The sequence below is a fragment of the Heterocephalus glaber genome, unplaced genomic scaffold (assembly GCF_053883595.1).
Source record: "Heterocephalus glaber isolate CG9 unplaced genomic scaffold, H.glaber_assembly_v1.0 deba00000809, whole genome shotgun sequence".
Lineage (NCBI taxonomy): Eukaryota > Metazoa > Chordata > Mammalia > Rodentia > Bathyergidae > Heterocephalus > Heterocephalus glaber.
In genome coordinates, this window is record NW_028258163.1 from 10,585,165 (window position 1) to 10,607,364 (window position 22,200).

General features: G+C 36.6%; 1 protein-coding gene across 7 annotated transcripts in view; it reads right to left on the reverse strand.

Annotated features, from left to right (window-relative positions):
* Fmn1 (formin 1) overlaps positions 1-22,200 on the reverse strand; it is a 440,321-nt gene that overhangs the window by 264,476 nt on the left and 153,645 nt on the right. For all 7 annotated transcript variants that reach the window (XR_015449807.1, XM_087207535.1, XM_087207534.1 and 4 more), the window contains one exon: positions 9,420-9,481. Coding sequence is in view for 6 of the 7 variants with exons in the window: in XM_087207535.1 (XP_087063661.1) it covers positions 9,420-9,481 (62 nt within the window). In the remaining variant the exon portion in view is untranslated. The remainder of the gene's footprint in view (positions 1-9,419; positions 9,482-22,200) is intronic.

Below are 22,200 nucleotides of genomic sequence, written 5' to 3' on the forward strand. Positions count from 1 at the left end.
TTTGGCATGCAGGGAAGACTGGAGCTGATGGTGCATGAAGGAGAAGTATAGCCAGCATTAGCCTCCCTGATACAAGTAACTCAGAAATATGTTCTGCACTCTATCTTCAGCCCCCTCAGTCAGTGAACACAGCTCAACATCATATCTGAATTATGTGGGGCAAGACAGCAGCTGTAAGGCTGAGGCAAAGTACTCCTGGCTGCTAAGTCAACTAGGAGTTAACTATTTCATTGGTTTCCATCAAAACAGAACTTCAAATGTATCTATAGGTCTCTAGACAGCCTCAGAGAGGTCTTAACATTACTGAGTCAGTGAACTCACAATGTTTAACTATAAAACTCACAACATTTTATAATGCATCCAGAGTACAATAAATTAAAATATTTCTCAATATTTAAAAGAACTCTGACATCTCAGTAATGATTTATACTGATATCAGCACTTAGGGGAATACCAACAAAGTTTTATAAAAATTGCCATATATTTCATATTTTATAGAAGTCTTGTTTACTAGTCTAAAAATTGCTCTCTTTTCCTCACAGTATTCTCCAGGAATTAAGAAATTTAAATGTGTTGGGTTGTGGAGAATGATGAACATAAATGAAAAAGGCTCAGAATTTATGTCTTTATAAACCTAGCTTTATCAGCTCAAATGTAGTCTGCACTCAATTTTGTTTCAACAGCAGTGTGTAGGCTATTATAAAGGGACCAGTGAACTTTCTAAGGACATGTACAAGTTTCTCTTAATGGACATTAACGTACCATTTGGTTCTCTTAGGGACAAGGTAAAATTTAAGTTAATTTTCCACTTGGCAACTGTCCCTGCAAGGTTTCACAGTGGGGTTACCATAAATGTGACTGCATTGCACAATGAGCAAGGGCCTGCCAGAGGCCACTGCTTGCTGACATTTCCTCTCAGCTAGGAACTGCACATGTGATGAATGGGGTAAACGATAATGGTTCCCGTAAAGGAAATGTCGGTATTGGCTGGTTCTTTTTCTTCTGTTCCACAATCCAAAGAATATCAGTTAAAAGCAGACAAAACAATTTGTCATTTCCATGGCACTGACTTCCCCATTGCTTAAGTGCTGGCCAAAAACACTATTCTTGAATTATTTAGCTCTGCAAAAGGAGGACAAAGGGCATGTATTTTTTCTTCTTCACCTTTAAAAACCGAGGAAGTAGAGATCCAAAGAAGTCCTACCCACCCAACACTCACATTTTCTTCCTGGAACAAGGAAGAAGGGGACCTCCTTTAAAAGCTTCCTTGACTATTCTAAGAGCTACATTTCTTCACTCTTTCACTGAAGATTGCCTAAGACTCCAGAAGCTAGAGTGCTCCATGCAGAGTATAGCTGAAAACCTAAACATATTCTTCCACAGAGGCAAGCAGAACTGAGTAGAGACTACTGGCTATAAAGAAGAACCTCTAGAAGCAGCAAGCAGTCATAATGAAGAAAATAGAAAGAGAGTGTAAATAACAGGAATTTTTAAATTCTGAGTTATATAATCCTAAATTAAAAACAGAGTATGGATAAATCAGGTGTGTTGTTTGATTTAAAATGTAAAGCGGCCAATGATAAAATCTAAAGAAGATACAAGAAACTATATGGCCTTATCCCTGATTTTAGAATTAGTAAAACTGAGCCCAAAGTATTGCCTCAAGTTCACTGTGTTCATAGCCCCAAACACGAGACCAGAATCCAGATCTTCTGATTTGAAATCTAATTTCCTTTCTATTAATTCTTTACTGATTAATGGAATGAGTGTTGGGTGCAAATCAGACAGACCTAGATGGATTCAAATTTAGGTTCCCCACTTACTAGTCTAGAACTTCTGACAAGTCATTATCTCTGTCATCTGAAAAATGGAGACAAGTCTATTACTTTGCTATATAGTTCTACAGTTACTGTTTATAATATTAATGCTAAATATCTGGAACATAAGTAGAGCATAGAGTACTAATTTGATATGGGCTAGGAACTTTTATTTTTCAACAATAACTATAAAAATTATTGTCATTCATGGGTCAAGAACTTTGCTATACTATAAAGAACACAGAGAAAAACAAAATTGTTGCTCCCTCCAAGGTGTTTATACTGGGCAGTAATAGCAGAACCTTGATAGTGAAAAAAAAAAAAAAGAGTAATGGAACCAGTCAAAAAATTTAACTTATACTTATGATGTGGATTATGCATGAGATGATAAGATTATATGAATCAACAAAGAGCAACATTACAAAAATAGGTTTCTTGGGTAATAAAAGAGGTATATGCTTTTTCTCTATTATAGTTCTCTATCATGGGAAAGGTCTAACAAGGGAACACCAAGTATTTCTCAAACCTATCTGACCATGAAATCATTTGTCAAGGACATATCAAAGTATCATTGTTGTGTGGAAAGAGTTCTGAGAAAGCCTGGTTTGGACCACAATGATAAGGAGCACAGAGGCAGAATGCCTGAAAGATCATGGGAAAATCACCCTCAAAGGGTAAATTAAATGTCCCAAAGACGTCCTCCATCAAAAGAGCTTGAGGAACACTCTAAACTGAAGCTGCCTAATTATAAAGAGACATGGGGAAGAAAGAATGAGAAATCACTGATGTGTTACAGAATTGGTTCCATGAGGGGACATCAGACTGCACATCCTTGGAGGGTGGTAGCTTCAGCAGCAGCAGAATTACTATACAGCTGCTGAAACTAAGTCCCAGAAAAGCTGGTAAATTTCCTGAGGTCACAGTGTAAGTACATTATCATTAAATAGAAAATAGTATCCCACCCAACCCACAAATTACAAATGGGAACAGATCAGCTATAAAAGTTCTATGATAGTGATTTTCACATTCTAGCTTCTCAGCAGCCTCAAATTACTGTATTGTGGGAAAATGAGTTTTATCATATGCTTTAATAAGGCAGGCTTAAACTATATTTCTACACAATAATCATGAACTTGCTACCCCGTGCAAAAATTTCTCAAATGAGAAACTGTAAGGAACTGTTATAGACAAGGTATTTTTTTTTCCATAAATGAAGTCAGAAACAGAATTATCCAAAGTTAAAAAATGAACCAGATGGTGCTGAGTATCACGAAGTGACCATAAACTTTCAAGGCAGAGTTTGGTGAATGAAGGGAACACTTGGAAAAAAATAAAGAACTTCACGGTGGTCACATTATAATGACATGAAATATTGTCATCATCCAAAATTCTTGACTTGCCAACACTTCCTCATTGGAGATTTGAAGTCAGTCAAATATACAGTGATACCTTGGCTACTGAATGGCTCCAAGCTCAAACTTTCCACTACTGGAACAGAAAAATTTGAAAAATTTCTGCTCAGTGTTCGTAACTTTGCTTGATAGTCAAACTGAAAATCAGACTTGAAAAAACTTATATAGGCTACAAGTGAGCCATGCATTGCATCTCCCCACAGACACAAAGGGGTGACACTTCAGTCTAAGTGCTGCTTTCATCCAGACAACATACAGTGCTTAAGTTAGTGTGTTACAACATGCATCACTGTGTTTTGGGTTTTTCTTTTTTTCCACTTTATTTGTGTAAAATATTATAACCATAGCTCCAGAGAAACTTAGTGAACCTAAGAGGAAAACTGTGAGAACTACGATAAAGAAAGAAATCATTGTAAAATTTGTTAAAGTCCTGGAAAAAAGTATTTATAAGTGTAGTTTTTGGACCTCAGAACCAATTATTTGATTTTCCATTATTTCTTATGGGAAAAAAGTATGTTCAGTTCTCAACCTTTTTGGTGTCTAAACATGACTTTGGAATGAATTTTGTTCAACAACCCACCAAGGCAACACGATAGGAACTGATTCATTCATATTAACAACAAAGCTTTGCTTTTGGACTATATGGGGAATAGGTGTAAATTGCTGCACATTTGGAAAAGTCAGTCTCAGAACCTGGCCTTGAGTGGTTTCTGTAGTTTAGCATTCAACAAATGTTGGCTTCAGAGTCTACATGAGAATAAAACTTCCAGGCTCTCTTACTCAATAGGCTTTGGGGTACAGGCTAAAAATGTCAACCACCCAATCAGAACATTTTAGGTGGTCAGGTTTCTGCTGGTGGGGAGAAATGAACCATTAAGTGACTTTGCTGCAAATCTATGGTCAAAAACAGAATATAAAGCTGAATTTAGATGCCCTGTTTATTGAATCTGATGGGGTTTTTTTAATTCTGTGAGGACATTCCCAAAACAACTAAATCTGATACACATCAATTCTTGTATATGGTAACAGAATGAGTTGCCTTCCCTGTGCATTTTAAACACAAAATTCTTATTCTAGAGAGACCTGTTCAGACACACACGGGAGAGTCCACAATCTGAAAATGGAAAAAGTTCTAACAATCAATAAAGGCTGTCACTGACATCACACATAAAGAAATGAACATCAAAACAGTAATTCTCCTACCCATTGTTATCCACTAATCCTGTGATGAGAGAAAGGACTTTGCTTTTTGTAGAAATAAGTATAGGAATGATATTCAGTGGGTAACTACAAGTACAGCTAGGCAGGTTTTGTGTGTGTGTGTGTGTGTGTGTGTGTGTGTGTGTATTTTATGAATGGCATCTGTTCTGATTGGCTGGTGTAGCTGCCAAGCTAGTTGTTTTAGTTTTAATAGCACCCAGAGGACAAGGTTGTTAGTTAAAGCACAGAGAAGCCAGACAGGTGAACTGGCCCAGAGTAGACAGAGGCAAACTGGAGAGCATGTGTCTTAGTAGAAGCACATACTCACTAGCAAGCCCAGCAGGTTGAAGTCACACAGAAGAACACCATTGCCAGATTTTCCAATTTAAAAAAACTGCTAGAAATCCAGATTTTTATATAAAAATCCCTACCATTTAAAAATGGTTATTCCAAATTCAATCTTTAAAATGTGGTGTTTGCCAAAAAAAAACATTTCTCCAGGTCAAATCCAAGATAAGAGTGGCCAGTTTCCTCCTGAGAGCTGCCTATGACTGCTGGAATAGTTTCAAACTAGAGCTGAGGGTATATATTGGGTTTACTGCTCCAAGTGCAGTAGTGGGCCATGCATGGCCCCAGGGTTTTGCAATTAAGTGTAAATTATAATAGTGGTCATGCCTGTAATCCTAGTGCTTGGAAGGCTAAGGGAGGAGGATTGCCGTGAGCTTGAGGCCAGCCTGGGCTACATAGTGAGTTCAAGGCCAGCCTGAATTAACTACATAACAAGACCCTGTCTGAAAAAACCAAAATAAATACATGTGAGGTAGAAAAATTTTAAATTTACTAGTACAATCAAAAGAACAGGCTTTGAGAAATTAAAAAATCTAAAGTATAATCACGAACATTGTTAATGTTTTTACAACTGCTAGTCATACCTTAGTCTAACTTATATTTTAAATAGAGATAACAGTCAAAATATTTTATTTTCTACTTTCTATTTTCCATCTCCAACTGCTGTAAGTTTGGATCTTGAATGTCACCCAAAGGCCCAAGTGTTGAAGGCCTGGTCTCTACTCTTGGGAAGCGGGGACTAGTGGAAGGAAGTTAAGTCACTGGGGGTATGCCCTGGAGGGGAGACTGGCACCTCAACCCCTTCACTCTGTGCTTCCCAGTCACCATAAGGTGAATGGTCCTCCTCTACCACATGCTCCACTATGATACCCTGTGCTGCCAGAAGCCCAAAGCAACAGGGCCAACAATAAGCCAAAATACCTTTCGTGGGGTGTGTGTGTGTATGTGTGTGTGTGTGTGTGTGTGTGTGTGTGGTGGTGCTGGGGGGATTGAACCCAGAGGTTTTGCACTTTTGCACTGAGCTATATCTACAGTCCTTTTATTTTTGATTTTGAGACAGAGGCTTGCTAAGTTACTAAGTTGTCCAGGCTGGGCTTAAACTTGCAATCCTTCTTCCTCAGCCTCCCAGAATACTGGGATTAGTGATGTACATCACCATACCTGGTTCCTTTCCTCCTATTTATTATTTCAGGTATTTGTTTAAGTAATAGAAAGCTAATTAACACACCACTTTTCTTCATTTTAGATGTAAGCTCCTAAGATTTTACACAGAAGGTATGAGATAATATATGCAACGTGCTTAGAAGCAAGGCTTATCCGAGTAAGAACTCAAATATAAGCAGCTGAGCCATTGCTGTTACTGTGAGTAGCGTTTAGCTGTTCCAGCCTGCATGGGGCTGATCTGCAACTTGGGGAAATGTAAGTGTTCGCCCTTACAACGTGGCTGTTAATAAACCTCCTGCTTACAGAATCACTGCTATACCACCCTCTTTGCAAATCTGTTTCTTATATTATCCCTCATCAATGTCAAATCCTCTGAGACAGTTGAGAATCTCTTTCACACCAGAACAAAGACAAAGGGGGGAGGTAACTGTGGCCATTTTCCAACAGAGGTGATAAGCACCTCCACCTCTCTTTTCCCCCAAGAGACAGACAGTTACTTTGTGAAATGGACTCATTTCCTTTTCTGAACTCCTTAAATCTGCCTCAGTGAGGTGTGGCATTAATTCATTCACCTTGATACTTATCAAATAAAATTTCTGCTACTTTCAATGACTTAATATATAATTGAAAATAGTATTTTGGCTATTTTAAAGCATATTATCACTTATTGAAAAGAAGACTATAAACTGGCAGCCTATGCCTCATCTTAAAAACTGTCTTTGCTTTCATAGGTGTAAAGGGTTTTTATTCCTTCTGATTCTCATTACAAGAGATCTCTGTTAATTGACCTACAAAAAGTTCTGACTAGTCTATTTATAGTTACAAACCTAAAAACTGTAAAAGGGCTATTGTAATTCAACTTGACCAAATACCTCCGAGAGTGCACTCTGATTTAAATGTAATCATCTTGTGTTATATCCATCTGTCGTCTGTTCAATGTTAAACCAGCTAAAACACCTTCAGCTGTTTCATTTTAAAAGGCGGGGATTTTTTTTTGAGCTCAACAGTTTTTTTTCTATTTTATTTAGCTCTTTTTGAGATTTCTATGGAAAACCATTTGTATAGATTGTTAGGATAGCCAAACTTATTTAAAACATTAACAGATGAAGACAGCCTCAAGGCTTACATAAGACGTAAAAATAAAGTTTGATAGCATAAGGGTTATATATGATTGGGTGGCTACATATGTTTCCATGTGTCAATTTTCAGGTATATGTTCTATTTTGGTTGGTATATAGATAGATACTCATGATATAGCCCAAATACCTTTGTTCACAGGGTTAACAATGAATTAACAAGATAAAAATAAAGATGTTTTTAAAGTTAGTGCCATATTTCCATCCAGTTTGTTAGGTAATTAAGATGACATCGGAAGATTGGTTTATTAATATAATGTCTATTGTTGTACAATAATTTAAGAGCTTTTCCTTGGTTAAAGATAATATGTATAAGATTAAAGTATTTAAATGTTATGATTTGGTTCTCAGGAGTCATCTAAAGCAATTGTTAAGATATATTTGAGTTGGCTATAATTAAAAGGCTAATCTTTCTATATCTAAAACAGTAAGGTTTTCTTAACACGCTCTTGGTTAAACTTACAAAACTAAACACATCCTACTGGTAAAAGTTGTTTATGGTGGTAAACGTTTTAGGCTCAAACATCTGGCATTTCCTTGTGTTCCAGCTATTTGTGATGAAATGCACATGCCAATCCAGTGTTGGCCAGATGGCCAAATGATGCAGATATGTTCTCAGACTTGTGCTTGTGTCATTGTTATGTAATCGTGTTGTAACAGTTAAAGGCACCTAAGCACTGTATAGTCCAGACAATGTCACTCTGATGATTAGAGATTAGACATCAGTAATCTTTAAAGTACATCTATACACAAGTACATTCTGCTTAAATATCACTCTGGTAATCAAAATGCTTAAAAGATAACAAATTTGGATAAAAATTTTATTTATGCCATTTAATATCTTGTAATTAGACAACTGATTAAACAGTTACTTTATACTAAGATAGACATTTAAATGTGTTTCAAAAATAACATCATGATTGTCATGTTGAAATACTACGTGTGGCTCTTGATATCAAATTTTCTCTGTAAAACTTTATAACTGTCTGCGGGGATTCAACTTCTAAAACAACCATGTTTGACAAGAAATAACAGTCCTCTGGCTATATTTTATATTTCAAAGTGCTGCTTGCTATCCAGATGAGATTATAATAATTAAGCTCACTGCTCCCATTACAATATTAATAGAACTGATTTTCTCTTCTGGGCATTCAACAACTGAAGTTTAGAGACCAGAACTAGAAAGACAACTGGACTAAGGAGACTGCTAATATTTGGGCCCTGGCCCTCCAAGGTCAACAAGTACCCAGGATATGAGGGAACCTTTTTCACAAGATCCTACCACTTTGGGAGATGGTGGTCAGAGGCTACAAAATTTCAGTTGGATATGAGGAGTGAGTCCAAGAGAACTATTATAGTGACAATAGTAAATAACAATGTACTGCCTACTTGAAAATTGCTGAGAGTAGAGGCTAAGTTTCCTCATCACAAACAAGTCCCCTAAGGAACTTGATTTCCACACTATACAATATATACATATTTCAAAACATGTTGTATACCATAAATTTATACAATTTCTATTTACCAATAAAATACATTTTTAAAAAGACTCTCATCCACAAATTCATTAAATTAGCAAGTAATAAGTTAGCATTAGATGAGCAAGAAACGTTTAAATTTTGCTACTATTCTCTCCCAAAGTATGGGGTTACTACCCCAGCCATCGAAACTAGACTCAGACTCTGATTGCATATTTAGTTATTTGAACTTCCTGCCCCAAGAATTACAAACAAATGCAAAAAAAATAAATGATCATTAGATGGCAGGACAAGGAAAAAGATACTTCAGTCACTGCCAGCCCACAAAGGAGGAACAAGTTGGCAACTTTCCGGCACTCCCTGTGGATACAGAATGGCTCAGCATAACTTCCTGCTATGAGGGTCGCTCTAAGTGCCTTCATCTTCAGGGCATCACAATGCAGGAAGATATGCTCAGAGATACACAGACATGAACACAGGAATGTAAGTAAGCAGAACAAAAATAATTTACTATGCATAGGAAAGATGACCTTTAAATTATTTCCTATCACACCTATCACTGAAAAAAAAAAGAAAGATAACAAGTGCTGACAATAAAAGTCTAAATATTCTTATCTTCTTTCCTGTTTTAGAAGTGAAACACTCATTTTTTATCCAAAGACATTAATGGTATTTTTTCAAACTGAGAAACTGAAATCTATTAAACACAAGACATTCAACCCCACAATAAAGTCAGTGCCCTCTGGCAGGTCCAAGATGTTGATACCGGCTAATGAAATGCTTCAACAAAAGAGGAATATTTACTTCAACACTTGAGAAAAGTCAATATCAGATGGCCAGTTCAGTATAATCAAAGAGATATACCTGCAGGTTTTCAATTTCTTCTTTGTGCTCCCTCTTCAAGTGTAAAATAGCAGCTTGGTATTCTGTAAGATCACAAAAGAAGCCAGTTACAAAGAAGCACAAAATGAGGTATAAAATTCAAGTGAGCAGCTCCTAGATCTCAGAGGTATCCTACAAATAAGCTAAATAAATAGATGCTATAAATGGACACTGACTTGAGGAGAGATTCCATAAGGTTAAAAAAAAAAAAAAAAAAAAAGCAGGATGAGGGTGTTCTAGATGAAGACTGAGTCAGCGTTTGTCTTTAAGGAGGCGATGCCAGTGCAGGCCCCATGGAGAGCAAACATAAATGTGTTAAGAGCAGGAAATAAAAGAACATTTTCTATGTGAGATCAGAGAACTCTATTTTTAACTGTTTTTTAAAAAATCTCCATTTGAAAGCAAGACTAAGTAACCAACCTTGGCTAATTTTAATGTTCAAATCATTAGAAAGTTAAGACTATTTCTTATTTGAATGAGAGATTGTAGAGTGAATGGAGGCTAAAAGGACAAAAGTAAATTTCTGGTCCAATTTTCATCTGTGAATAAATAATGTTTATTTCAACTGTAAGTCCCCAGTGTACAAAGAAACTGCCATCAATCACTGAAACTACCAGCAGGCTGGATAAGCAGTCAAGACAACTGTGCAGAACAGCTAAGCATGTGGGATTCCAGAACTATACATGAGGCAGGGAACACAAAGCAAAATGCTCCAGGTGCAGATCTTTTCTGGGATAAGCTAGTTTTAGAAATGTGTTCAGGGTTGTGAGTATGAGTAGGAAAGAAGTCGGGTAGACCTTATTTAAAATAGGCAAAAGACAGGCTATCCCTCTATGTGGATCTCACAAATCAGGCATGAAAGATGAGGCTTCCATTCGAAAGTGGACGAGGGAAACCTCTGGGAAAGCCCCACAGGGAGAGGAGTGTTGATAATGTTGACGGCCACACTGCTGCACTTGTGGAGAACACGTTGCCCTGAGCTATGAATCCATCATCAAGTTCTGTGGCTTCTACATCCAAGCCACTTGTCACTGTCTCCCCACAACTACCGCTATGACCCAAGCCACCAGATCTCTCCCCTAGATGGGTATGGTACCTTCCAGTAGGGTGCCTGGTTGTCACGCTTACCAACGCCATAACTAAATCCCTCCCATCACCCTGAGTAATCTCCTGAAGACATGAACCAGAGCACGTCTCGCTTGTGGCTTTCCACTGCACTTGCAATGAAATAAAAATCCCCTGCTGCAGCCCATAGGGCTTTCCATGATCTCATTCCCACACACCTTTCCTTGTCATTTCACACCACTCTTCTTCCTACACAATACACCCCGGACATACTGGCCTCTTGCTGTTCTCTGAGCTTGTCAATTTCTGTTTCACCTCAAAGTCTTTGTTGATATTGGTGACAAAATTAACCGGATACTATATAACAATCATTATTCCAAGTACAGTTATAACACGGCATGCACAGGGCACTGATTCTAGGACATCTCAAGGATTCTAAAATCTACAGATGCTCAAGTACATATATCATAGTACAAGCATATATCCTATGCACGTCCTCCCATATACTTTCAATCATCTCAGGTTACTTATAATACCTAACACAACATAAACACTGGAAATAGGCATTATACTAAATTCTTTGGCAAGGAAAAAAGTATATACTCACTACAGATGCATTTTTTTTCTCTTCAACTATTTTGATTTGTGGTTGATTAAATCCATGGATATGGAACCCTCAGATATGGAGGGCCAAATGTACTTCATATGTTAACTCATTTCAGCTGTACTATAACTCTATGATTAAGGTACCATTATTATCACCATTAATGAAGAAACTGAAGCATAATAGGTTAAGAAGCTAATCAAAGGAAGTAGAATAATCTGCAGAGCCAAAAATATGCTTAGTTCAATGGATGAATATACAGACAAACCACTGTGTCCCCATGGAATGGAATACAACTCAGTAATAAAAAGGAATGCATGCACTATCATGGATGAATCTCAAAGTCATTGTCTGCAGTAAAAGAAATCAGTCTCAGAAGACCAACTAGTGTTTAATTATGTTTATCTGACAACTGGGAAAGATGAAAGTAGAGGGACAAAGAACAGATCAGAGTGGCAGCTGCCAAAGGTTGGAGATGAGGGGAGGATTTGACCATAGAGCTGCAGCATACAAAAAAATTTTGAGAAATGATGAACATATTCTATTTTGATTACAGTAGTAGTTACATGAATCTGTGCATGTGTTAAAATTCACAGAACTGTGTATGTGTCAAATTCAAAGCAAAAATTTTGTGATGAGCTAATTTTTAAAAATCTGTACCAAATTCATACTTTTAAATGTTTTCTCTAGAAGAGTCAGCATACCAAATAGATACTTGATACTACCTTTTATATTTGTTATGTCATCCTAAGGCCATGGCAGATATAGTAGCACAAAAAAGGAGCAAAAACATATGCAGATTATAAGGTGGAAAGCAAGGCATTATTCATTATGTGTGCTTAAGAAAACCTAGAACATTCAACAGATAAAATATCAGAATATATGAGTTTAGCAGAGTTGCTGGATATGAACAAAAATATACAAAAAAAAACTTTGAACTAGCAATAATTTAAAAAAGAAAATTTTAAATATTTAAAGTATCCATAAAAATACAATCTAGGAAAAATATGTAAAGACCAAATGTAAGAAACCAGTAACACTTTATTAAAATATTTTACCAAGAAAGATACAGAAAGACAGTAAGCAAGCCATGGTTTTTGCTATTTATAAAGATTCATCAATGTAAGGTGCCAATTGTCCCAAATTGATCTATAATTCAATAAAACACTCCAAAAATTCTTGAGGGTTCTAATCCAAGAAGCTGATTCTAAAAATGTATATGAAAGTACAGAGGCACAAAATGCCAAAAAAGAACCAAGAAATTTTTTTAAATATAGATTAAGATTATTTAATTTACCACCTAGCAAGAATTATTTTCAATTATTACAATGTAACTAAGGTAGAATGGTATTGATGTGGAGATACGAAATAAGACTAAAATAGAGACATACCATGAATTTATGATCATTCCGTGTGTGAAAGAAGTAGCACTAAAGATTTTTGCTTACACAAAGACTGGTCTTTCAAATATCTATTGGTTATGGAAAATAGATTTTCTTATGAAAAAATGTGAAACTGGAGCCCAGCTTTACACCATATAACAATCTACTCCAAGTCCATTAAAAGCTATACTATAAAAAGAAAAACTATGAATATTTTACATGACAATATAGCATAATATTTTTATAATCTTGGAATGGGACAGGATTTCCAAAGATACAAAAAGTCCAATATATATAAAGAGGGGACCTGGTAAGTTCAACCATATTAAAATTAGTAACTTTTTTTCTGAAAATATACCATAGGAAAAACAAGACAGAGAGGATGAGAATACACTTGAAACAAATATATTCCAACAATATCTAGTTTACATTTTTAAATAAATCCTAAAAAACTATTGAAAATAGAACCCATGAAAAAATAGGCCAAAAAAAATGACAGGCATTTAAAAATACAATGCAAATCCTATGTAAATAGTTGTGACATTGTATTGTTTAGGGTATAATGTCAAGAAAAAAGTATGTACCAGTTCAGTAAAGATGCAACTTTTTAAGAATTTGTAATTCAAGCTGATCTGCTGATTTAAACCCTGCAGATATGAGGTCTGACAAAACTGAGTATTGGGGAAGATGCTGAAAGATGAGAACTCTTGTACACTTATGCCAGGAGAGGAAACCGGTACCTTCACTGTGGAAAATGCTTGGCATTTTCTAATAAAGTTGAAGATACTCATCTGTCTCTACCCAGAAATCCTAACTGATACAGCTTGGATCTTGGGTTTCTCCAAAGGCCTGGATGTAAAGTCTTCATACCCAAACTGGTAGTATTGAGAAGTGGTGAAAGTGTTGGTTGTTGATGGGAAGTCTTAGAAGTTATAGGTCACTGTGGCTGGGGAGGGGCAAAGGGGGTCCCCAAGAAGGATTGTGGGAATCCAGCCTCTTCCGTTCTATTTTCAATAGGTCCTCCCTGCCACTTACCCCTGCCATAGTGTGCTGTGCTGCCACAGGCCCAAAGCAATGGGGCCAGTCAGACATGGAGATAAGCCTCAAAAAATATGGGCCAAAAAAATGTGTCCTAACCCTTCTGATGATAAATATCTAACACAATCAATTTCACACTTTTACAAAGTAGCCAAAAGGAAGGTAATTAAACCAACCTTCTTATAAAACCGATGCTCCTTGGGAATAGTTATCTACCTTCTGAACAGAAATCACACAGACTATACTTTGGGAAATTATTCATTTTGTGTAAATTGTACCTAAAAGGGTGTGACAGATATAGTTATGACTAATCCATTAACAAATTGATGAAGGAGATTATTGCAAAGTCAACACTCAGAAAACCATGATCCAGTTCCTCCTTAAACAAATATTTTTGCCAACAGTACCATCGCTACAGGTGGCAGGAAAACACACCCTCATCCCAAGAATGATAAAACAGAATTAAAAAGATAATGTCTTTGCTAATGGAACCTTCATTTTGAGAGCTCACAAGACTATTGTAACAAGATATGAAGATTACAGAACAATGCTACAGAATATAAAAGTTAAATTGGTGGCTTCCAAATGTGTCCTGTTAGTGGTTTGGCTTGCTGCCTGAACTCCTGCCATTTCACAAAGGAAGAACACGTTCTGGGTAGCTGCTACTTCCTCAGCCTGGATCCCTAAGAAAGAGTTGTGCAGACTTCAACCCTAGCCATAGTGGGCACTTGAGTTCCCCTGGGAGAACCCAAACTAGTTCAATGGAACCACAGTTGATCTTTATACCTATGCAAAATAAATGCTTGTTATTGAAGGCTATTGAATTTTAGAATTGAGTCTTATGCAGATTACTGCCCCAATAACTAACAAATACTTAGGGTAAGTTTCCAGCCAAGTTCGCTGTTGAGAGACTCACAGAATTTTGAAGACATTAAATATGAGGAATAGAATCTTACCAAATAACTGACACAGAAATGTGTTGAAGGGAAGAGACTAAAGTGTATAAATGTACATAACTATATTGTTTAATACTAAAAGAGTGAGTTCAGAACAGCAAACAAGTCTTTATGCTCTGGGGTGGGCTATAAAATAGGTACAAAGGTCAATAAATTCATGGCTATGTGTCTGGCTTCCACCTATATAGCAAAGGTAAGCATTCAGGGCCTGGGACCATCTGATAGACACTTCGCCACGGAGCACACAGCCACAAAATCAAATTCTGGCTGACAATCCCTGGAGAATTTACCTTTTTACTTTGTCCTCTTACCCTTATTTTCTACTGTTAGGCTAAAAATGCCAAGAATTTTAGAATTCCAGGAAAACAAGATCCAAAATACATAATCTCAGCCAAGTGAGGCATATACTTGTAATCCCAGCTACTTGGGAAGCTGAGGAAGGAGGACTGCAAATTCAAGGTCAGTCTGGGCAAATTAGCCATACTGTGTCTCACAACAAAAAATAAAAAATTGCTGGGGATGTAGCTGGCTATCCCCTGGACTCAATTTCTAGTACCACACACACACGCGCACAAACTTACAATGTTTTTTCTACACATGCAGTTTTAAAAATCAGAGCCTATAACAATGACCAAAAAACAACACTTCTAGAAAGGCTTACTGGGGAAGGAAAAAAAAAAGGCAAAAAATGAAGTGCCCAATTCCCATCCCTAGGTGGCAGTCACAATGTTTCATATTTAAACTTGCTACACAAAACCGCTGCAGCACCTGACCGATTTGGGAGAGAGAATGTGGAGAAAGCAGGGAGAGCCAAAGCTGTGAGACAAACATTTTTCTTCAGTTTGAAAGATGCAGTAGTACAGACATGGTAACTCACTGCGAAAAATTAGAATAAATACAGATTACTTCCAAAAAAGTTCAGTGGCCCAATAGACTGCCAGTTGTAAGTTCACATTTTTTTAACCTCCCTTCAAGCCTACATACTAATGAAATCTAAACTACAAAGCGAGAAAGGTAAAAGTCACAGGTGAGTAGCAAAATAGAATTACATCTTGGAGAAAAAAATGGGGCAGAACACCAAAGTGGTGTTTTGGGCTCTGGCTTGCTGTGCCCTAGTTCCAGAGAAAGGCAGGGCAGGCAGGACAGCAGGAGTTAGGTTACTGACAGAGCAACAGGTTCTGCAAATACTTCTGAAGGGCAGGAAACAGGGCCCTGATTGCTGCTTAGAAAAAGGGACATGTGTGGTAAAGGAAAGCTGCATGGGCCGGAGGCTCCACAAAAGGGTGCAGGCCAAACTTCAAGCCCCGACCCCTCCCATCGCTGTAATACCCACATCACCCAGGACAAGGGACCCTAAAACACCACGGTAAGACCAACTTCTATTCCAGAGGTCTGGGAGGAACAGGTGAGACAGCCATAGGATCAACAAGGGCAAGAGGATGAGCGTAACCTTGCTTAAATCATCCTATGAACCTTCAAAGGAAACTTCTGAAACATGGAGAAACCTTACTGTCAAGACACGCAACAAAATCAACAACTGAAACATGAAATCAGTCAATATCAATTTTAAAGATTAAACATGTATTGGAAATACTTTAGTAATGTTCAGAATCTTTCCCAAGATAAATGAAAGAATAACAACCATTATAAACACCACTGCAACAACATCATACCAAAAAAGAAAAAGACAAGAAGAAACAACAGTAGGTGACCATAAATTTTTGAAATATTACAGAAGTCATTGAGATGAAAAACTCAAGAGCTGGCTAAACTCTGGCATAGTCAAGGAAGAAATTTTTTTTTTTAAAGGAAGAAATTTTTAGTTAAAAGATAATTGAATAATTAACTAGAACTACAGCATGGTACAAGAAAAAGAAAATAGGGAAGAATCATACTTAAGAAATTCTGGCATTAATACAGGGATAGAAAAACAGATCATGAAATAAGAATAGAAAAGAAAGTATGTAAAGAGAATGGACATATGGAAAAAATACATGTGATCTGAGGTTGCACCAAAATTTGTTCAGAAAAGATAAACTATTTTTAAAAATTCAAATTTAAGAAAAATATTCATATCTCAAACCATATGTGTATAAGAATCCAGAAGATTAAAAATCTAACTGGGGGGCCGGGGATTTAGCTCAGTGGTTCTGCCACCTGCCTTGCAGGTGCAAAGTCCCGAGTTCGATCCCCAGTACCCCCCCCAAAAAAATCTAAATGGGACAAACATAACAGAAAAACACTTGGAAGAATATTCAGAGCACCTTTATAATACTGGCATACAGAAAAGTTTCTTAACCAAGACTTAAAATAAAAAACCATTTTAAAAATTCAGTGGGAGGGGAAGAGGAAAGGAAAGAAGGGAAAGGAAAAATTATGAGAAAAGAAAAAAAATGGAAATGAAGTCTATGTAAATAGGGAAGGGTGGAGGGGGTGAAGGGCGCACAGGTAATGGGGGAAAAAATAAGAACCAAGATAGATCATGTACAGGTACAAGCACCCAATGATAAATGGAAACGTATTGTATACCTAAAAGGTACCAATAAAAGAATTTAAGGAAAAAAAATTCAGTTACATTAAATAACCAAAAGTAGGTATGTTTAAAGATGTCATTAAAAAAGTAATAAACCCTACATACAGAGAAGACATACAAAGTGTCTAACAAGAAATCAGCATCCAGAATAAACACATCATAGAAATAAATAAGAAAAGCAACCAATAGAAAAAATGGGCAAAATAACAGTAAATTCATGTCAAAGGAACCCTAACTGGTTAATACACAGGAAGAAAATTTCACTTTCTTCAGGAAAATGCAAATTAAAACAACAGACTTTCAAAACACATTAAAAACCATACTGTATGTTTTGGGGGGATTTTATACATTAAGGATATAAGTATAAAGAAATTCATAGGGTTAATAACAATTTCACCTAAGGGGAAGGTAGATGGGGCATGGAAGGCTTCAATGTATTTGTAATTATTTATTTCTTATGCACTGGGTATAAATGATGAAACTGAATGCAACTAACATGATAGACTTCAAACATATAAAACAAAAGCTGATGGAAATATAACAAAAGTAATTAAAATTCTAGGAGTTAACTGACACTTAAATCAGAAATCAGTAAGTCAAGCAAATAAAAATGCAATGATGGTCATAATTAACAACCTTAATTATATATATCTTAAAATCAGCAAGTCAACAAAATGGATTCATTTTAGGCACAAGGGATGTATCTTTAAAAACTGATGATAATTAAGAAAGCCCTTTGGAAAAAAATCAAAGTACTATGGTCACACAGATCATGATCTCTTTCTATAATGCAATAACTAAAATCAACAGTAAAGAATAGAATAAAATCAATTTTTAAACCCCAAATCAGCAAATCTAATTCAGTAATTTATTAAAACAAACTATGCAACTATTCTCAATTTATTCTAAGAATGTGAGAAATAAATACCCTCTGAAAAGTTACAATGATACCTACCGTGTTAATATACTAATAGAATAAAACATCGCATCTCACAATCTGACATGGGATGATACAGAAAAATGTGTTGATGAAGCTTAATGTTCTTGATTTTAAGGAGAAAAAGAAATCCTCTTAGGTAATTTAGAATAGAAGGGAATCTGATTGAGGATTTTTATCAAGAACTTTCAGCAAATTTCAAACATAATGCTGAAACTTAAAGAAGTGAGATTAAGAAAGCCCATCATCACCATGTCACGATGTAGTGCTGAGATAATACAGTATGCAAAGAAAGGAGATGCCAGAATCAGAAAGGAAGAGAAAAAGCTGATTTTTTAGAAACTGCTAAAACACATTCTGCGTCAGCATTCGTATAAGGGTGTAGAAGACCCATGCTCTCCACTGTCCAGGAACACATAGATAGGTAGACTGTGAGTGGCATCCAAGCTGTACCACACAGGAATGTTGAAGGAATTATCCCTGGGAAACGAAGCACAGAAATCTGTCAGTAACAAAAAGGGCTTCAACACTGGCTTTAACAAGCCGAAGAGAACATGGTGAGTTGTTTCTACATAGATTATTAATATAAAAGTGCTAACTCTACCTTTCTCTATTTTTTATTTTGTAATTATTCAGTATTCTCTTCTGTAAACAATAAGGAGTCTGTCCAATGTTTCACATATATACTTCTTTACACATAAGACTAGGTTAAGTCAGTGAGAAAAAAATTGCCTACCTCAATCAGAAGGGATATGCTGAATAGATACAAATACTAGAAGACAAAGTAACATTCTTCGGGTGGCATATGCCATATATAAGCATTAGTTGACTAGATGGAAAACTTTAGGAGAATCTCCTTGTTCTTTTGTCTGTGCTTTGACCCAGTCAGTTATAGAACCCTGTATTTAAGGTTAACAAAATGAACCCCAGTAGAGAGCTGAAGGTCAGTCTCTGGAGAGACATGTGAAAGTCAGCCAGATTTAACTGGGATGAGAGTGGAATTTTCTTGTAAACAGGCCATACAAGTACCCAGGAGGCTAGGCCACCTGCCCGGTTCCTAAGGGAGACAGAACACTTGTATCTCCCACTTGGTGGAAAAGCACTCCAAAATATAACGTACTGCAACCACCTCTGGGCTTAATGCCTAAACAGGTAAGTGTTTAGCTGGTGCCATGTCTAGCATTCAGAATTTAAGGACTGAATTTGTGTGTGTGTGTGTGTGTGTGTGTGTGTATGTGTGTGTGTGTGTTTATGTGACCATGCATGTGAGCTATTTTCAAGCCTCCATCTCTCATTCTTAATAAAAATGAGAAAACCTACAAGATATATAAAAAAAACAGCAAAGGTGACAGTTTGGGGTAGAAAGCCAGATAGCAGCTTCTCTACAGGAATACAGGGATAGGTTAGGTTCCCTCTATGAGGACCCAGCCCCAAAATGGACAGAGCTCTGGTCTCTTGTTCAGTTATTACATCCTCAGGTAGATTTATAAATTAAAAGTATAAGCTGCTCAGATGTGTGCAAAAAGTGAACTTTTGATACACAACAGGTAACTTTCTAGTATAAGTATGGTCCACACACCATTTAAGTCATGTTTATACTGGATAAGTATTCATTGCTTATCAATAAAATTTAAGTTGAACTAGATATTCTGCATATTATCCAGTAATTCTAGGAGTTCTAAGGTTCTTGGTGAGGAGGCAGGCCTAAAATCTATAGAAATAGATTTGCACACAGATAGAAAAAGCCAACTTGAATTTTCTGGATAGCTAGATGCAGCGGTTCTAGACATTGCAATTTATCAAAAAATCTTTTGGATTCTGTCATTGCTTACGATAGCTGTGTCAGTTTTATTTTTCCTTAACTTGATATTTTTAGATAATTGATCTCCTTTATTTATTCAGTGAGAAATTTCTAGTTTTCCAAGCAAATAGACTGAATAGTAAGACACTAAATGAAATGCAGACAATACCTGCACACAAAAATATATACAGCATCCATTTTCCCTTCTGGTACAAAGTTAGAAAGATAAGAACTCATGTGGATAAGAACTCATGAAGAGAAAAAGAATGTTCTGATCCTACTGGGAATATAGTGAAAAATAATGTGGTTTCAAGGGTTGTAATAACACATTTATTATGTAACATCAGTCATGCACAGATGGCCACCTGCAACTTTGCTACAGTGCTAACTTCAGAATTATGAAGATAAACCAGAGATTCAACCAGCTCTCTTATGAAAGCCAAAACTTATCCATCAGCCAATCTATTCAATCCCTCCAGTAAGCACTTATCCCAGTGGTTTTCCAGGTTGGCTACATATTAGAATCACGAGGGTAAATTTAAAAATCACTTAAGCCTGGATCCCAGCCCCAGAGACAGACTTATATGTATCCAAGGTAGAGAAGAACTGTATTTTTTAATTATCCCCAAACAATGATGTCTGAGGAGGCTACAATTTACAGCTAAATTATAAAAGGTAAGAAAAACCCAAAATAGAAATAATTTAAAGAGCAAAATAAAGGAAAGGTGACAGGAAACCAGAAGGTAGATTTTTGGGAAATGGGGAAGAGAATCTGGGGAAGAGAGTAGAATGATGTGTGGAGGGAAGGGGTTAAAAAATGATCAAGACACAATATATACATAGCAAATCCCCAAAATAAATGTAATAAATAGGTAACACAAACACATATTAATAATTATAAAAGGTTTATCCCCTACATTTCCTGCCAACTCCAATCTCTCTTCCCTCTGACTTAGTGAAGCCACCAAGCAGAGACTGCACCAAGCCAAGAGCTAGTATAAAAGAATCAGGTTCTTCCCTGCCCATCTGCAACTTCTCCTGAAATTCTAGCACCTTTAAATAGTGCTCAAATGTTGGAAAGGTTTAGAAAGGAGCAAATGTTTTAAGTAAGACTTTTCAGGAAATTCTATTTTATTGGCAAATCCCAATCTAAACTGCCAAATTTTCATTTTTAGAGCTCACCAATTGGGCAGAATGTAAAGGATATCAGCTCATTTCACAGCAACATTCAGTTTAGATTGATATCCAGGTCAAGGTGCTGCTGCCCGACATGTCCTACTCGAACTTCAATGTAGACCTTGGTCAGGAAACACCCTTTCCCCCAGCAGCCCCAGTTGCAGATTCAAGGCAAAGTCTTTTTTTTTTTAAGGCAAAGTCTTAATTAACACAGTTATAGAACCAAGCATTTCTTAATTTTCTTCAAATGCCTCCTGCTTCCTATTAATATGACAACCCAATCCATAAGAAGTCATTTTCATATTCCAATTCTCCACAATGAATGTAATCATTATGTACTGCAAGCATGTACTCATAAAAATAAAAAATTTTAAAAAAGAAAAGCCAAAAAAGTCATTTCCACTAATTTGAAAGTAATGCATTAGAAAAAGGATAAATTTGGCATCACCAAAGGATAACATGATTTCCTACTTTTCATGACATGTGAAAAATTTCCTGCCATATTTAAGAAATGACACTGTTAGAATATTCTCTGTTTACAAACTAAAGTCCTAGGTTAAGTTCCTGGTACCTTTAAAAACAACCACAACAATAATACTAGTTTGAAGAAACAAGCAAACCAAAAACTATAACATCACAGATTCTTACATACAGAATCTCAAGGGCCACATAGACCACCCTGCCTTCCTCAAAAGACATATGAAGAAACTAATACCCAAATAAACTGACTCATTTGATGTACAGTACGGAATTCCCTATGCAGGTGGAATCACATTTTATGGCTGCATAAGTTTAAAAAAAAAATCACATGGCAGAGTGCAGGCATCCTGACTACCAGTTTAATATACTTTCTACTACACTTTGAAGCTGCTTTATGGCTCTTAAATGAAGTCAAATGTTCAGAGTAAATGGAGTGGGAGAGAACTAGGCATTTTGAGAGATGGAAAACATTTGAAACAGCAGGTGCTGAGAGGGGACTGTAGACTGGGAATACACAGAGGAATAGGTGGGCAGCATAGGGCCAAACCTTAACAGTCATAATTTCTTCCAATAGTTTTCCAGTCCTGATAAAGGTACAAAGAGACAAAGGCTTGGATCACTCTAGGGCTGAGATTTGCCAGATGCCTGCTATAGAGGGCACTGGGGTAAAGAAATCAAAGATGGCACTGATAATGTGACATCAAACACACTCAGAGAAGGAAGCGAAGACAGGAAGGGCTGATAGGCACGGAGAAAGATGTAGAGAGTTGAATTCCTGAGGAAGAGAAGGG